General features: G+C 40.8%; 1 protein-coding gene across 2 annotated transcripts in view; it reads right to left on the bottom strand.

Annotated features, from left to right (window-relative positions):
* Positions 1-1588: 1588 nt before the first annotated feature.
* The window catches only part of rnpc3 (RNA-binding region (RNP1, RRM) containing 3), a 54732-nt gene continuing 38350 nt past the window's right edge, over positions 1589-17970 (bottom strand). The window contains exons 10-16 of one of the 2 annotated variants that reach the window (XM_062992004.1): positions 16342-16478; positions 14859-15014; positions 13834-13928; positions 10101-10159; positions 6542-6674; positions 6232-6304; positions 1589-1737 (exon numbers count right to left, since the gene is read on the bottom strand). In XM_062992004.1, coding sequence (XP_062848074.1) covers positions 1727-1737; positions 6232-6304; positions 6542-6674; positions 10101-10159; positions 13834-13928; positions 14859-15014; positions 16342-16478 — 664 coding nt within the window. In that variant the 3' untranslated portion in view covers positions 1589-1726. Of the gene's footprint in view, positions 1901-6231; positions 6305-6541; positions 6675-10100; positions 10160-13833; positions 13929-14858; positions 15015-16341; positions 16479-17970 lie in introns of both variants that reach the window. The other variant, XM_062992003.1, reaches the window with a different exon arrangement.

Genomic DNA, 17970 nt, shown 5'->3' on the forward strand with positions numbered 1-17970 from the left:
CCATCTAAAACTGGCCGCCATTGACTGGGTGATGTTTGGTTGGTGGACTATTCTCAGCACTTCAATGATAAAACTATGGTGGTAGTGTGAGTTGTTCTGGTATGAGTGTATTAGATACAGCAGTGTTGCTGGGACTTTTTAAATTCTGTTTAAACAACCTGAACCTTTTTATTAGGAACACACGACCTGGTGCATCTACAACCCCAAATCAGAAAAAGTTGGGACAGCATGAAAAATGCAAATAATATAAAAAATAACACAGAGTTTCTTACATTTACTTTGACGTTTATTTGATTGCAGACAGGATGAACCTGAGATATTTCATGTTTTATCTACTCAACTTCATTTCATTTATTAATAAACATCCATTCCTGCATTTCAGGCCTGCAACACATTCCAAAGAAAGTTGGAACAGTAAAGTATTTACCACTTTGTAATGTTGCCATTCCTTTTCACCACACTTAAAAGGTATTTTGGCACAGATGTACTTTTCTGCATTAATGCTGCCATCACAGAAGTGTAAATGACCTTTGCCAAGGGCACTGACACAGCCAGTCTTTGGTCCGGAGCACACGGCGTCCATTTTTTTCAAAAAAGACCTGGAATGCTGATTCATCTGACCACAGTACACGTTTCCACTGTGTGATGGTCCATCCTAGATGCCTCCGAGCCCAGATAAGTTGACACTGCTTCTGGACATGGTTAACATAAGGCTCCTTTTTGCACAGTAAAGTTTTAAGTGGCATTTGTGCATGTAACTCTGTATTGTAATGCTTGACAAAAGTTTGCCAAAGTAATCCCTCACCCATGTGGTTATATCAGTTATTGTTGAGTGGCGGTTCTTGATCAGTGCCGTCTGAGGGATCGAAGATCACAGGCGTTCAGCTTAAGCTTGCACCCTTGGCCTTTACGCACTGAAATTCCTCCTGATTCCTTGAATCGTTTAATGATATTATGCACTGTAGAGGAACATTACTGTACATTAATTTAAAATATGTCAATAATTTTCTCACACATTTGTTGACAAACTGGAGATCCTCTGATCATCTTTGCTCATCAAAGACTCAGCCTTTCCTGGATGCTGCTTTTGTACCAAACCATGATTACAATCACCTGTTGACGTCACCTGTTTAGAATCACATCATTTATTTTTTTCCCCTCAATGCCCCAAATTGCCCCCGTCCCAACTTTTGGAATGTGTTGCAGGCCTGAAATGCAGGAATGGAGGTATATTAACAAATTAAATCAAGTTGAGCAGACAAAACATAAAATATCTCAGGTTAATCCTGTCTGCAATCAAATAAAAGTCAAAGTAAATGTAAGGAACTCTGCATTTTTATTTTATTTGCATTTTCCATACTGTTCCAACTTTTTCTGATTTGGGGTTGTAAGATGAGCACAGGCTTAGAGTACTAAGCTGCATTTCTGCATGGAATTGATGTATGGCTTTTCCTTTGTGTTACAGAGTTTCAGGTTGCATTTCTTGATGCAACAACAGACTGTGTTGACTGTTTTTTAAAGTGCTTCCAAGCCCATGTGGATGGTAAAAGTTTCAAAGATCCAAAAGAATTCATAAATCACATATTTTTCTTTTTAATGCATTTTACTAAACATTCCAACATGAAAGAATGACTATTTCTTTGTAATACATCTTACATCAGTCAAATACTTTAAAACACTTTGCCTTTGTATGAATGTTGAACTTCTGAGAACATCAAGGGACCCATCACCTACGGGCTGAACATAAAGAGCAAGATATACAGCACTCAGTTACTTTCTGTCTGACATTATTACACACAGGCTAATGAATACTACACACATTACAAAATACATATTTTTAAAGGATATGTACTATTAAGGATACACATTTTCCTGAAGGGTCATGACAGATGCTTGTAATCTTTAACGAGAACAAATGTAGGTTTTATGCTCTATGGGTTTTCAATATTAATATGTGACACTTTTAAAAATCCTATAGACATATAAGCAATGGTGCTTTGGAGAACACACACACACAATATACAGTATACAATATACAGTGGGGCCAAAAAGTAATTAGTCAGCCACCGATTGTGCAGGTTCTCCTACTTAGAAAGATGAGAGAGGTCTGTAATTTTCATCATAGGTACACTTCAACTATGAGAGACAAAATGAGAAAAAAAAAATCCAGGAAATCACATTGTAGGATTTTTAAAGAATTTATTTGTAAATTATGGTGGAAAATAAGTATTTGGTCAATAACAAAAGTTCAACTCAATACTTTGTAACATAACCTTTGTTGGCAATGACAGAGGTCAAACGTTTCCTGTAAGTCTTCACCAGGTTTGCACACACTGTAGCTGGTATTTTGGCCCATTCCTCCATGCAGATCTCCTCTAGAGCAGTGATGTTTTGGGGCTGTCGCTGGGCAAACGGACTCCACAAATTTTCTATGGGGTTGAGGTCTGGAGACTGGCTAGGCCACTCCAGGACCTTGAAATGCTTTTTACGGAGCCACTTCTTCGTTGCCTGAGCGGTGTGTTTGGGATCATTGTCATGCTGGAAGACCCAGCCACGTTCCATCTTCAATGCTCTCACTGATGGAAGGAGGTTTTGGCTTAAAATCTCACGATACATGGCTCCGTTCATTCTTCCCTTAACACGGATCAGTCGTCCTGTCCCCTTTGCAGAAAAACAGCCCCAAAGCATGATGTTTCCACCCCCATGCTTCACAGTAGGTATGGTGTTCTTGGGTTTTTCTTTTTTCTCCAAACACGACGGGTTGAGTTTTTACCAAAAAGTTCCATTTTGGTTTCATCTGACCACATGATATTCTCCCAATCCTCTTCTGGATCATCCATATGCTCTCTGGCAAACATCAGACGGGCCTGGACATGTACTGGCTTAAGCAGGGGGACACGCCTGGCACTGCAGGATTTGAGTCCCTCTCGGCGTAGTGTGTATACTGATGGTAGCCTTTGTTACTTTGGTCCCAGCTCTCTGCAGGTCATTCATCAGGTCCCTCCGTGTAGTTCTGGGATTTTTGCTCACCGTTCTCATGATCATTTTGACCCCACGGGATGAGATCTTGACCCCAAGGGAGATTATCAATGGCCTTGTATGTCTTCCATTTTCTTACAATTGTTCCCACAGTTGATTTATTCACACCAACCTGCTTGCCTATTGTAGATTTACTCTTCCCAGCCTGGTGCAGGTCTACAATTTTCTTCCTGGTGTCCTTCGACAGCTCTTTGGTCTTGGCCATGGTTGAGTTTGGAGTCTGACTGTTTGAGGCTGTGGACAGGTGTCTTTTATACAGATAACGATGTCAAACAGGTGCCATTAATACAGGTAACGAGTGGAGGACAGAAGAGCTTCTTAAAGAATAAGTTACAGGTCTGTGAGAGCCAGAAATCTTGCTTGTTTGTTATTGACCAAATACTTATTTTCCACCATAATTCACGAAAAAATTCTTTAAAAATCCTACAATGTGATTTCCTGGATTTTTTTTCTCATTTTGTCTCTCATAGTTGAAGTGTACCTATGATGAAAATTACAGACCTCTCTCATCTTTCTAAGTAGGAGAACCTGCACAATCAGTGGCTGACTAAATACTTTTTGACCCCACTGTATACAGTAGTGTTCAAAAAAATAGCAGTGATTTTAAAAAAGCGAATAAAGCACAAAATCATTATAATAACTTTTATTTCCATAAATGCAAATGCACTGAAAATACTACACTTTTAATTCTAAATCAAAACATTAACAACATTTAGCCAGTTTGTGTTCATCCTTTACAGAAAGTTAAGAAAAATGAATATTAGGCTGTTCAAAAAAATAGCAGTGCCAGCATTTTTCTTTAAAAACTCAAAAAATGTATCTATAAACTGAAAATGTTTGAGGTTTCACTTTACTTTAAATTACTGAACTAATATTTAGTGGCATAACAATTGTTTCCAAGATCTGTGTTGCATGGAGTTGACCAACTTCTGGCACCTCTGAACAGGTATTCCAGTCCAGGATGATTAGACTACATTCCACAGTTCTTCTGCAATTTTGGGTTTTGCCTCAAAAAAACGCGTTTCAGACGTCAGCCCACAAGTTCTCTATGGGATTGAAGTCAGGGGATTGGGCTGGCCACTCTATTACCTCAATCTTGTTTGTCTGTAACAAGATGTTTTAGGTCATTGTCATGTTAAAACACCCATTTTAAGGGCATTTCTTCTTCGACATAGGGCAACATGATCTCCTCAAGTATTCTGATATATTTAAACTGATCCATGATCCCTCGTATGTGATAAATAGACGTAACACCATGGTATGAAAAACATCCCCATATCATAGTTTTGTACCACCATGCTTTACTGTCTTCACAGTGTACTTTGGTTTGAATTCAGTGCTCGAGGGTCATCTGACATACTGTCTATGGCCACTTGACCCAAAAAGAAAAATTTTGCTTTCACCAGTCCACAAAATGTTGAGCCATTTCTCTTTGGACCTGTCAGTGTGTTCTTTGGGAAATTTGAACCCATTCAGGACATGTCTTTTTCTTAACAACGGGACTTTGCAAGGAGTTCTTGCTGGTAAATTGGCTTCACTTAATCATCTTCTGTATTCACTGGGAACTTCAGATGTTCCTTGATCTTTCTGGAGGTGATCACTGGCTGAACCTTTGCCATTCTGGCTATTCTTTGATCCATTCATACAGTAGTTCCACGCTTCCTTCTGCATCTTTCAGGTTTTGGTTGTCACTTTAAGGCATTTGAGATCATTTTAGCTGAGCAGGCTATAATTTGCTGCACTTCTCTGTATGTTTTTATCTCTACAATCAACTTTTTAATCAAAGTACGCTGTTCATCAGAACAATGTCTGGAACAACCCATTTTACCCAGTATTTCAGAAGGAAATGCGCTATGACCAACCTGTGCAACATTTGCCACCCTCCTACCTTAAATAAGGGCCAAAATTGACACCCGTTCTTCTGCAGAATGAATGTCTTCACCAATTGAACTCCTCACTGCTATTATTTTGAACAACCCCCTTTCAATCAATGCTTCGATTACTCAGAATGAGTGGCATGCATGTCCTAATTGTTGGGTTTGTTTTGTTTTCAATACTCTACTACACTTTCAAGTAAATTTTTTTCTATGTAGAAATATCACTTCTACTAAAAACAGTGATTTATCAAGTTAATGGTGTTGGACTGCTATTTTTTTTAACACCACTGTGTATATATGTATATATCTACACCAATCAGCCATAACATTAAAACCACCTCCTTGTTTCTACACTCACTGTTCATTTTATCAGCTCCACTTACCATATAGAATCACCTTGTAGTTCTACAATTATTGACTGTAGTCTATCTGTTTCTCTACATACTGTTTTAGCCTGCTTTTACCCTGTTCTTCAATGGTCAGGACCCCCACAGGACCAGCACAGAGCAGGTATTATTTAGGCACTGGATCATTCTCAGCACTGCAGTGACACTGACATGGTGGTGGTGTGTTAGTGTGTGTTGTGCTGGTATAAGTGGATCAGACACAGCAGTGCTGCTGGAGTTTTTAAATACCGTGTCCACTCACTGTCCACTCTATTAGACACTCCTTCCTAGTTGGTCCACCTTGTAGATGTAGTCAGAGACGATCGCTCATCTATTGCTGCTGCTTGAGTTGGTCATCTTCTAGACCTTCATCAATGGTCACAGGACGCTGCCTACAGGGCGCTGTTGGCTGGATATTTTTGGTTGGTGGAGTATTCTCAGTCCAGCAGTGACAGTGAGGTGTTTAAAAACTCCAGCAGCGCTGCTGTGTCTTATCCACTCATACCAGCACAACACACACTAACACACCACCACCATGTCAGTGTCACTGCAGTGCTAAGAATGATCCACCACCCATAATAATACCTACTCTGTGGTGGTCCTGTAGGGGTCCTGACCATTGAAGAACAGGGTGAAAGGGGGCTAACAAAGCATGCAGAGAAACAGATGGACTTCAGAAAGTAATTGTAGAACTACAAAGAGCTTCTATATGGTAAGTCGAGCTGATACAATGAACAGTGAGTGTAGAAACAAGGAGGTGGTTTTAATGTTATGGCTGATCGGTGTATACATACATCCACACTACATGGTTATCTTTTTAACTATAACAGGCAGACATTAAGACAAATCTTTTACTACAGTGCTTTGTTTAAGCTGCTGCTACAACTACACCTTTCATATTTCACATTGTCTCTTTTGTCTCTACTCACCAGTCTGACTTTTTTTGGCACCGGTCTTTGAATCTGCCGAGTCCTGTTTGGGTCTTGCCGACCGTGCAAATTGCTGAATTCCTAAGTTAAGGAAAAAAACTCAGCGCAAGTGGCAGAAAGCAAAAAATCCAGATTAAGATTCATAGTGCATATGAGAAGATGTGATTGATACTTGAAGCCCAGACTTGTTCTTTAAAAACACAAATCTACACATAAAAGAAAAGGTTGTCAACATTTGCACTGGCTGAAGGACTGACATTTCCATGCTGCAGAAATGTGGAAGTGAGTGAAGTAAGCCAATAAAGGATACAACCACAAGAGGCTTTTCGTGTAGGACATATCCATTCGTGTCCCTCAAGGCCTTCTCTGCACTTTTCTCACTGGGAAGCCCGATGAAGGCTTGACCTTTCATTCTTCCCTCCTTCATCAGAACTATATCAAACCTGCACACAACAAAACATGTAAAAACGTACAACTTTAAAGTCATTTACCCTTTTGATACTTCTAATGTCAGTTTACACCCCCAAGAAATGTTATTATTTCATCTGGTTGCAAAGAAAACATTGAAATACAGATGAAGTATGCTATAAATGCTCAACATGGAAATGATACACGTTATTTAAAAAAAATCATGATCATTAATAACAATTTTTGGCCAGCTTAGGAGCCAATGGACTTTTTCTTTCCATATTTGGGGGAATAAATCCTCTTTCAGCATGATTGTACCCCTGCAGCTACATAAGTACATTCATATATACATACATACAGTGGGGGAAATAAGTATTTGATCCCCTGCTGATTTTGTAAGTTTACCCCCTTACAAAGACTTGAACAGTCTATAATTTTTATGGAAGGTTTATTTTAACAGAGAGACAGAATATCAACAAAAAATCCAGAAAAAAAAACATTAAATAAAAGTTATAAATTAATTTGTATTTAATTAAGGGAAATAAGTATTTGATCCCCTACCAACCAGCAAGAATTCTGACCCCCACAGACCGGTTATGTGCACAAAAGGCACCCAAATTAGTCCTGTCCCTGTATAAAAGACTCCTGTCACAGAATCAGTTTCTTCCATTCAAATCTCTCGACCGCCATGGGCAAGACAAAAGAGCTATCAAAGGACATCAGGGACAAGATTGTAGACCTGCACAAGGCTGGAATGGGCTACAAGACCATCAGCAAGAAGCTTGGTGAGAAAGAGACCACTGTTGGTGCGATAATTCAAAAATGGAAGAAATACAAGATCACAGTCAATCGCCCTCACTCTGGAGCTCCATGCAAGATCTCACCTGGTGGGGTAAGAATGATTCTGAGAAAGGTGAGATCAGCCCAGAATTACACGGGAGGAGCTTGTCAATGATCTCAAGGGAGCTGGGAGCACAGTCACCAAGAAAACCATTAGTAACACACTTCGCCGTAATGGATTGAGATCCTGCAGTGCCCGCAAAGTCCCTCTGCTCAAGAAGGCTCATGTACAGGCCCGTCTGAAGTTTGCCAATGAACACCTGAATGATTCAGAGAAAGCTTGGGAGAATGTGATATGGTCAGATGAGACCAAAATTGAGCTCTTTGGCATCAACTCCACTCGCCGTGTTTGGAGGCAAAGAAATGCCCGGTGGGGATGGTGTTCTTGGGGTCATATCCAGCATTTCTCTGCTCCCAGCTCCCTTGAGATCATTGACAAGCTCCTCCCGTGTAATTCTGGACTGACCTCACCTTTCTCAGAATCATTCTTACCCCACCAGGTGAGATCTTGCATGGAGCTCCAGAGCGAAGGCGATTGACTGTGATCTTGTATTTCTTCAATTTTCGAATTATCGCACCAACAGTGGTCTCTTTCTCACCAAGCTTCTTGCTGATGGTCTTGTAGCCCATTCCAGCCTTGTGCAGGTCTACAATCTTGTCCCTGACGTCCTTTGATAGCTCTTTGGTCTTGCCCATGGTGGTCGAGAGATTTGAATGGAAGAAACTGATTCTGTGACAGGAGTCTTTTATACAGGGACAGGACTAATTTGTGTGCCTCATGGGCACATAACCGGTCTGTGGGGGTCAGAATTCTTGCTGGTTGGTAGGGGATCAAATACTTATTTCCCTTAATTAAATACAAATTAATTTATAACTTTTATTTAATGTTTTTTTTCTGGATTTTTTGTTGATATTCTGTCTCTCTCTGTTAAAATAAACCTTCCATAAAAATTATAGACTGTTCAAGTCTTTGTAAGGGGGTAAACTTACAAAATCAGCAGGGGATCAAATACTTATTTCCCCCACTGTACAGGTCCTTCTCAAAAAATTAGCATATTGTGATAAAGTTCATTATTTTCCATAATGTAATGATAAAAATTAAACTTTCATATATTTTAGATTCATTGCACACCAACTGAAATATTTCAGGTCTTTTATTGTTTTAACACTGATGATTTTGGCATACAGCTCATCTCAAAAAATTAGCATATCATGAAAAGGTTCTCTAAACGAGCTATTAACCTAATCATCTGAATCAACGAATTAACTCTAAACACCTGCAAAAGATTCCTGAGGCTTTTAAAAACTCCCAGCCTGGTTCATTACTCAAAACTGCAATCATGGGTAAGACTGCCGACCTGACTGCTGTCCAGAAGGCCATCATTGACACCCTCAAGCAAGAGGGTAAGACACAGAAAGAAATTTCTGAACGAATAGGCTGTTCCCAGAGTGCTGTATCAAGGCACCTCAGTGGGAAGTCTGTGGGAAGGAAAAAGTGTGGCAGAAAACACTGCACAACGAGAAGAGGTGACCGGACCCTGAGGAAGATTGTGGAGAAGGGCCGATTCCAGACCTTGGGGGACCTGCGGAAGCAGTGGACTGAGTCTGGAGTAGAAACATCCAGAGCCACCGTGCACAGGCGTGTGCAGGAAATGGGCTACAGGTGCCGCATTCCCCAGGTCAAGCCACTTTTGAACCAGAAACAGCAGCACTGGACTGTTGCTCAGTGGTCCAAAGTACTGTTTTCGGATGAAAGCTAATTTTGCATGTCATTCGGAAATCAAGGTGCCAGAGTCTGGAGGAAGACTGGGGAGAAGGAAATGCCAAAATGCCTGAAGTCCAGTGTCAAGTACCCACAGTCAGTGATGGTCTGGGGTGCCATGTCAGCTGCTGGTGTTGGTCCACTGTGTTTTATCAAGGGCAGGGTCAATGCAGCTAGCTATCAGGAGATTTTGGAGCACTTCATGCTTCCATCTGCTGAAAAGCTTTACGGAGATGAAGATTTCATTTTTCAGCACGACCTGGCACCTGCTCACAGTGCCAAAACCACTGGTGAATGGTTTACTGACCATGGTATTACTGTGCTCAATTGGCCTGCCAACTCTCCTGACCTGAACCCCATAGAGAATCTGTGGGATATTGTGAAGAGAAAGTTGAGAGACACAAGACCCAACACTCTGGATGAGCTTAAGGCCGCTATCGAAGCATCCTGGGCCTCCATAACACCTCAGCAGTGCCACAGGCTGATTGCCTCCATGCCACGCCGCATTGAAGCAGTCATTTCTGCAAAAGGATTCCCGACCAAGTATTGAGTGCATAACTGAACATAATTATTTGAAGGTTGACTTTTTTTGTATTAAAAACACTTTTCTTTTATTGGTCGGATGAAATATGCTAATTTTTTGAGATAGGAATTTTGGGTTTTCATGAGCTGTATGCCAAAATCATCAGTATTAAAACAATAAAAGACCTGAAATATTTCAGTTGGTGTGCAATGAATCTAAAATATATGAAAGTTTAATTTTTATCATTACATTATGGAAAATAATGAACTTTATCACAATATGCTAATTTTTTGAGAAGGACCTGTATATAATGAAATAGTTTCAGAAGGAGCTTACATGTTGCGCTCTTGCTCTGATAAAGGGTCGATGTACCTGCCATAAATGTACTTCAGATCCTACAAAGAGAAAAACACAATCAATGCAACACTTACTAGTGCAGACAACTACAATCCACAATGTTACTGTGAATTAATTAATTTTACCTTTAACCTGGTCAGAGCTGGAGCGAGTTTACATTGGGAAACACTGGGCGTAAGGCAGGAAAACCCTGGACAAGGCACCAATCCATTGCAGGGATTTGGCCATTACCTCCTCAGACATAGCCAATCATGTCTGTGTAAACTGCTCAGGTGGCTCAGCGGTAAAAACACACACTAGCGCACCAGAGCTGGGATCTCGAATACATCGAATACACGATTGGCCTGTTATTCATATAGGAGTGAGGTATTAAGCCGGATAGGGACTCCTCGTAACTGATGCACTATGACGTCTGCTGGCTGATTGATGGTGCCTGCACAGAGGCGGGGAAAGAGTGCGGATCAGGGTGTGTCTCTCCGTACACAAGGCTGATTTGCATAATGCACTTGCCTAGTGTGGGTGACAAAATGCATACGGCTGCTGCCCACGTGTCGGAGGGGGCGTGGGTTAGCTTTGTTCTCCTCAAATCAGAGCGGGGGTCAGCATTAGTGGAGAGGAAGCGTGACACAATTGGGCAATTGCACTAAAAACGCACTAAAAGTCAGTAGGAAAGGGGGAGAAAATGCATAAACAAAACAAAACAAAAAATATAAAAAATGATTGGCTCATAACTGCTGCAATTACGACCTCTGCTGGCTGATTGATGGCGCCTGCACAGATTTGGGGAATAATGCTGATCAGGGTGTGGCTCTCCATGCACAAGGCTGGTCGGCATATGAACTCACCTCGTGCAGGTGAAAAAAAACGGTACTGTCGGTGTGTCGTGAGGGGGCGTGTGTCAGTTGCGAAGCTCCTCAGTAGGCAGTGGAGGGTTGTATCGGTAGAGGTGAAGTGTAACGCAATCAGGGTAATTGGATACGACTAGATTAGGGGAGAAAATTTGGGGAAAAATTCGGAGAAAAAGAAAGAGAAAAAAAACTCGCGGAACTCCATGGTAGTTGGGTCACCTGACTAGCGCTCTAACTTAATCTAATTAATGTAAATTAGTTCAAGTTGACACTGTATAAATAAAACATATGCTACCCCACTTCCGCTGAGATCCAGGGTTTAAATTCTCAGTGATCCTAGCCGTTGACCAGGATAAAGCGGTGGTAAAACATGAAAATAAAATGAGGGAGAAAAAATTGTCTAAAGTTAGTTAAATAATCTTGAAACTTTATTTAACTGATAACAGTAGAAAAAGAAATGTCCAATGTTTTGGAAAAATACTTAATTGTATTTTGTTAATAAAAACACATTTAGAATTCAATGCCTGCAACACACTCCAAAAAAGTTGAGACAGAGGCGTGTTTACCCCTGTGTTCACCATTTCCATTTATGAGACTATTTAATGCATTTTTACAAATTTTCCTCCCAATCTACTAATATCCAATTTCTTTGTGTCCAATTTTTCACCAGCACAAGGCGAGTTCATATGGAGATCCATAACATACAGAGACAGTTATGCACCGATCTCCATTATCTCACATCTCTATGCAGGTCTCATCAATCAGCCAGCAGAGGTCATTATTGCAGCAGTCATGAGAAATTCCCCCCGGCACGCCCACCCCCGGACGAGCCAAGCGTTGTCTGTGTAGGCACCCGGCCTCCTCGGAGCAGAGCTGAGATTTAAATTCGTAAGTTTGAAATGTCAGCTCTGGTGTGCTAGCGTGTTTTAATACTGCACCACTCAAGTGCTCTTAGTGAAATTTTATTTATGGTTTGGGAACTGAGGACACTAATTGTTGCAGTTTTGCAAGTGAAATTTTCCTCCTTTTTCTTGCTTGATATGAGACTTCTGTCACCTATGTGGCTATCATAATTACAGTAAAATAATGCTTTCTCATGATCAGAGCTAAAAGGTCATGCACATTCAACGAATGGTAGACGGTGAAACTACATTATTTGCAATCTTGCATTAAGAAATCTATATTTTAAACTGATTGGCAATTCTCTCATTTGATGGATCCTCCTTTTATACGATAGGCTGTACATGGATATGTTAGGCTCTACATGGACCAATAGTTATGGCTGTATATGGCTGTACATATAGTAGTGCTTTAGTAAATAAATATAAGGTAAGCAGAAACAATTGAGTTAACTGCCTGTTCTGTTTATGTACATTTACATTTTCGGCATTTAGCAGATGCTCTTATCCAAAGCGACATACAGAAGTGCTTCCATAGCAAACATTTCATTACTCTAGTTTAAGTAAACAACAGTCCAAGAACACAAATGTGCTAAAACCCTGATAGAACCAAAGTTGTTGTTTTTTTTGAAAGTGTTAGTAAGTAAGTACTAGTCAGCTTAAGTGCTTAGTGAAAAAATGGGTTTTTAATCATTTTTTGAAGACAGCGAGAGACTCAGATGTTTGGACAGACAGAGAAAGTTCGTTCCACTACTTGGGTGCCAGTACAGAGGAAAGCCTTGATGCTTGTCTTCCTCTAGTCCTCTAGTTTATTCAAAAGTATAAACAAAACTATAAAACATGTGCAGTGTACTGCATACATTTTGTTTGTGTGTCAAAAAGATTATTTGTAAAGAGTAGAGATTAGCATTTTGCTTAAGAAATTAGCTATTTTGTTTACTCTCTGTGCTGGTTTCTTAATTTTTGCAGTACTTATGTTAAAGAACAAAAGTGTTTATTTTTTGCCAATTACCAAGTCAGGGATTTTGTAGGATTATGTGAAGATGATCATTATTTTCATATGGAGGTTGAAACACAGTCATTAACTGATACAAAACAGCTGTATAGGAGGTTTAAACCTAATGAGGATTGGCCAAACTCTGCTACTAAGGTGAGGTCGTGGAAGAAGTTTATGTCACAGGTCATACACCATGGCAAGACTGAGCACAGCAACAATACACCTGGTAGTTATACTGCATCAGCAAGGTCTCTCCCAGGCAGACTGGGGTTTTAAGATGTGCTGTTCAAACTCAGCACAGAGTAACAGGGACGTTGTGAACAGTAGAGTAGATGCAGTGGTCGGCCAAGGACACTTAGTGCAGCAGATGAAAGACATATCATGCCTTCTTCCCTTTGAAATCGGAAGATTTCCAACAGTGCCATCAGCTCAGAACTGGCAGAAACCAGTGGGAGCCAGGGACACTCATCTACTGTTTAGAGAAGTCTTGCCATATATATATGGATTCAAGAATAAAGCCAAAAAACTTAACTTAATTTCCTTCGGGATCAATAAATAATCTGTCTGTCTGTCTGTCTGTCTGTCTGTCTGTCTGTTTATCCATGTTAAAAAGAGGTCTGGTATAGTTTCACAAATACATTAATACTCCTAGCACAATAATATCTGTCTATTAGTATAAGAAAGCTAAAACTGGTTTGCAAAAAACAATATCAATGTCATTTATTATCAGTTTTATATTTAGGGGGAAAATCCTATTGAACGTTCCTATAAAATCTTTAAAAAAACATAGTTAACACCTGCAAATTTTTTCTCTTTTCCCTTTCTGCCTTGTTGCAGTTTAGATATAATCAATTCCCTTTGCACTCTGGTAACCTGTGCTTGTTACAAAACTGTGTAGCCAGACAGGGCCAGAGGCTGGACACGTCTCCGCCTACCAAAATGCACGACAGGAAAATCAATGTACTCACCTTTTCCTCCACTTGTTTGGCAATGTTTTTAACATACAGCCTGCATGTTGGTTCTCCGTGTTCATAATTCTTAAACACAGACATCCTCTTCATTTCTAATGAGCAACAAAAACACATCAGCTTCAGCTAAGGAATCTATGATGACACCATGCACTATAAGAACATTTCAAGACACACCTTCTAATTATTGAATTAGAAAAGCTTGAAGCTCTAGTGGCTTGAACAAAGCCCTAACCTCTGAGCTACTCAACATCTTTGGAATGAACTAGAACATCAGTTGAGGCTTCCTTTTTTTATATATATATATTTTTTTATTTATGCATTTTCTCCCCTTCTTCTCCCTTTTTAGCGTGTCCAATTGCCCGATTGCATCATGCTTCCTCTCCACCAATGTCGATTCCTCCTCTGATTGAGGAGAACAAAGCTAACCCACACCCCCTCCGACACGTGGGCAGCATGCCGTATGCATCTTGTCACCTACACTTTGACGAGTGCAGTGCAGCTCAGCACTGTGTACGGAGAGACACACCCTGACAGCACTCTTTTTCTCATCTCTGTGCAGGCGCCATCAATCAGCCAGCAGAGGTCTTAATTGCATTAGTTATGAGAGAGAGACCCTGTCCGGCTTAATCCCACCCATATCTGAACAACAGGCCAATAGTTGTTCATGTGGCTGCTCAGCCTAGTCGGCAGACAGAGCTAAGGTTCAATGCGATGTATTCGAGATCCCAGCTCTGGTCGAGCGTGTGTTTTTACTGCTGCGCCACCTGAGCGGCTCAGTTGAGGCTTTCTTGACCAACATCAGTACCCAGCCATACAAATGCTCATTTGACTGAATGTACACAAATTTCCAAGGGCATACTTCAATGTTCAACAAGCTCATGGTCAGGTCTCCAAAAACACTTGGCCATATAGTGTAACCTACTGACCCCATCTGGTCAGTTGAGGTTCAATAGAGGTTGATTATTATTGATAAATTGGGTATAAATAAACACAAGTACTAAGAATACATAGCAATGTGGTACCATCTCTGGACAGACGTCCTTTCTCCAGCTCTCTCCTAGAGACAAACTCAGAGGGAATTTCATCCTCTTCCTCACAGCTCTCCTCCTCTCTGTTATTTTGTGCGCTGGGGTACAGCTTTCCAAATCCTGAAGCTTCTTCTTCCTGCTCTGCTGAATCTGAGATTGACAGAAAACCAGCGTTTATAACTTGAATATGCAGCATCATTCCTGCTTTCTGGCCCAGGTACACACAAATATCACATTTTTAAATACATACTCTTTTTTTATTCTATGCTGTTTTGGCCTTCAGTGGACACAAATGTATGTGGACAATCAATGTTAATTATTAAGTGAATGCTATGGTCGAACCCATTGCACAAAGCAGGGTCTGTAAAACACGACATGACAAGCTCAGAAAAGAGATACGTCAGCCCTGACCTCAACCAGTCTGAACACCTGTTGGGAAAAACGGTGATTTGGCAATGTTGATTGGGAGCCAGCCACATCTCATCGTCCAACATCTGACCTCACACTCGTTTGACAGAATGCCACAAATTCTAACTGAAACAGTTGAGCTGTTAGGTCTGTAGTTGGGGATGGATGTCCAAGTGAATGTCATGGTCAGTGGTCCTCACTATATGTGTACACTGCAACTGCTTAGTATGATTCCAAAATCTACCAAGACATTTGCAAGCTTGTAGAGAACTTCTCTAGCATTTATCCACTGAATTTGATGACGGAAGGGCACTATATAACTATACACTGATCAGCCATAACATTAAAACCACCTCCTTGTTTCTACACTCACTGTCCATTTTATCAGCTCCACTTACCATATAGGAGCACTTTGTAGTTCTACAATTACTGACTGTAGTCAATCTGTTTCTCTACATATCTTTTTAACCTTCTTTCACCCTGTTCTTCAATGGTCAGGACTCTCCCAGGACCACTACAGAGTAGGTATTATTTGGGTGGTGGATCATTCTCAGCACTGCAGTGACAATGACATGGTGGTGGTGTGTTAGTGTGTGTTGTGCTGGTATGAGTAGATCAGACACAACAGCGCTGCTGGAGTTTTTAAATACCGTGTCCACTCACTGTCCACTCTATTAAACACTCCTACCTAGTTGGTCCACCTTGTAGATGTAAAGTCAGAGACGATCGCTTATCTATTGCTGCTGTTTGAGTTGGTCATCTTCTAGACCTTCACCAGTGGTCACAGGACGCTGCCCACAGAGCGCTGTTGGCTGGATATTTTTGGTTGGTGGACTATTCTCAGTCCAGCAGGGACAGTGAGGTGTTAAAAAACTCCATCAGCGCTGCTGTGTCTGATCCACTCATACCAGCACAACACACACTAACACACCACCACCATGTTAGTGTCACTGCAGTGTTCAGAATGATCCACCACTCAAATAATACCTACTCTGTGGTGGTATTATAAGGAGGCTAACAAAGCATGCAGAGAAAAAGATGGACTACAGTCAGTAAAAAATGCACTCACATGCTTCCTCCTCTGCTGTTTTATCTTCCGCAGGTCCTACTGGCGCCTCGGATGGTATGTGGAACTCGATTTTTTTGGGCCCGAGAGATAGCGGCTGTTCAAAAACGTCCGATGGTTGCAGGGATGGGGCTGGGTTGCTAAGAGAAAATACATCCAGGATTAATCTTTAAATTCAAATACTTACACATACACATCAGCCAGCTGCAAAACATCGACATTGCTCTACAACACCAAAGTTGGGATAGTATGAAAAAAAAAAAAGTACAAGTATTTAATGTTTTGTCTGGTCAACTTTGTTTTATTTGCTAATCTACCTCCATTCCTTCATTTCAGGCCTGCAACACAAAAAAAAGTTGGATGGAGGAAATTAGGTCTAGTAATGAGGTAAAAAAAAAGATATGATTTTAAATAGGTGATGTCAAAAGTCAACAGGTGATTGTAATCATGGTTTGATACAAAAGCAGTATCCATGAAAGGCTGAGGAGCCAAGATGAGCAGAGGACGATCAGTTTGTAACCAATTTGTGAATACATTTTTGAAATGTTTAAAAACAATGTACCTCAAAGAAAGATTGGAAGGGATTTGCATATTTCTCCCTCTACAGTGCAAAATATCATTAAACAATTCACGGAATCAGGAGGAATTTCAGCGCGTAAAGGCCAAGGACACAAGCTTAAGCTGAACGCCCGTGATCTTCGATCCCTCAGACGGCACTGCATCAAGAACCGCCACTCAACAATAGCTGATATACAGTGGGGTCAAAAAGTATTTAGTCAGCCACTGATTGTGCAGGTTCTCCTACTTAGAAAGATGAGAGAGGTCTGTAATCTTCATCATAGGTACACTTCAACTATGAGAGACAAAATGAGAAAAAAAAATCCAGGAAATCACATTGTAGGATTTTTAAAGAATTTATTTGTAAATGATGGTGGAAAATAAGTATTTGGTCAATAACAAACAAGCAAGATTTCTGGCTCTCACAGACCTGTAACTTCTTCTTTAAGAAGCTCTTCTGTCCTCCACTCGTTACCTGTATTAATGGCACCTGTTTGACATCGTTATCTGTATAAAAGACACCTGTCCACAGCCTCAAACAGTCAGACTCCAAACTCAACCATGGCCAAGACCAAAGAGCTGTCGAAGGACACCAGGAAGAAAATTGTAGACCTGCACCAGGCTGGGAAGAGTGAATCTACAATAGGCAAGCAGGTTGGTGTAAGAAAATGGAAGACATACAAGACCATTGATAATCTCCCTTGGGGTCAAGATCTCATCCCGTGGGGTCAAAATGATCATGAGAACGGTGAGCAAAAATCCCAGAACTACACGGAGGGACCTGATGAATGACCTGCAGAGAGCTGGGACCAAAGTACCAAGGCTACCATCAGTAACACACTACGTCGAGAGGGACTCAAATCCTGCAGTGCCAGGCGTGTCCCCCTGCTTAAGCCAGTACATGTCCAGGCCCGTCTGAAGTTTGCCAGAGAGCTTATGGATGATCCAGAAGAGGATTTGGAGAATATCATGTGGTCAGATGAAACCAGTTCAGTTCAGTTCAGTTCATTTTATTTATATAGCACTTTTGCAGACAATAATGTCTGCCCAAAGTGCTTCACAAAAAGTACAAAT

This window comes from Trichomycterus rosablanca, chromosome 3 (genome assembly GCF_030014385.1).
Source record: "Trichomycterus rosablanca isolate fTriRos1 chromosome 3, fTriRos1.hap1, whole genome shotgun sequence".
Lineage (NCBI taxonomy): Eukaryota > Metazoa > Chordata > Actinopteri > Siluriformes > Trichomycteridae > Trichomycterus > Trichomycterus rosablanca.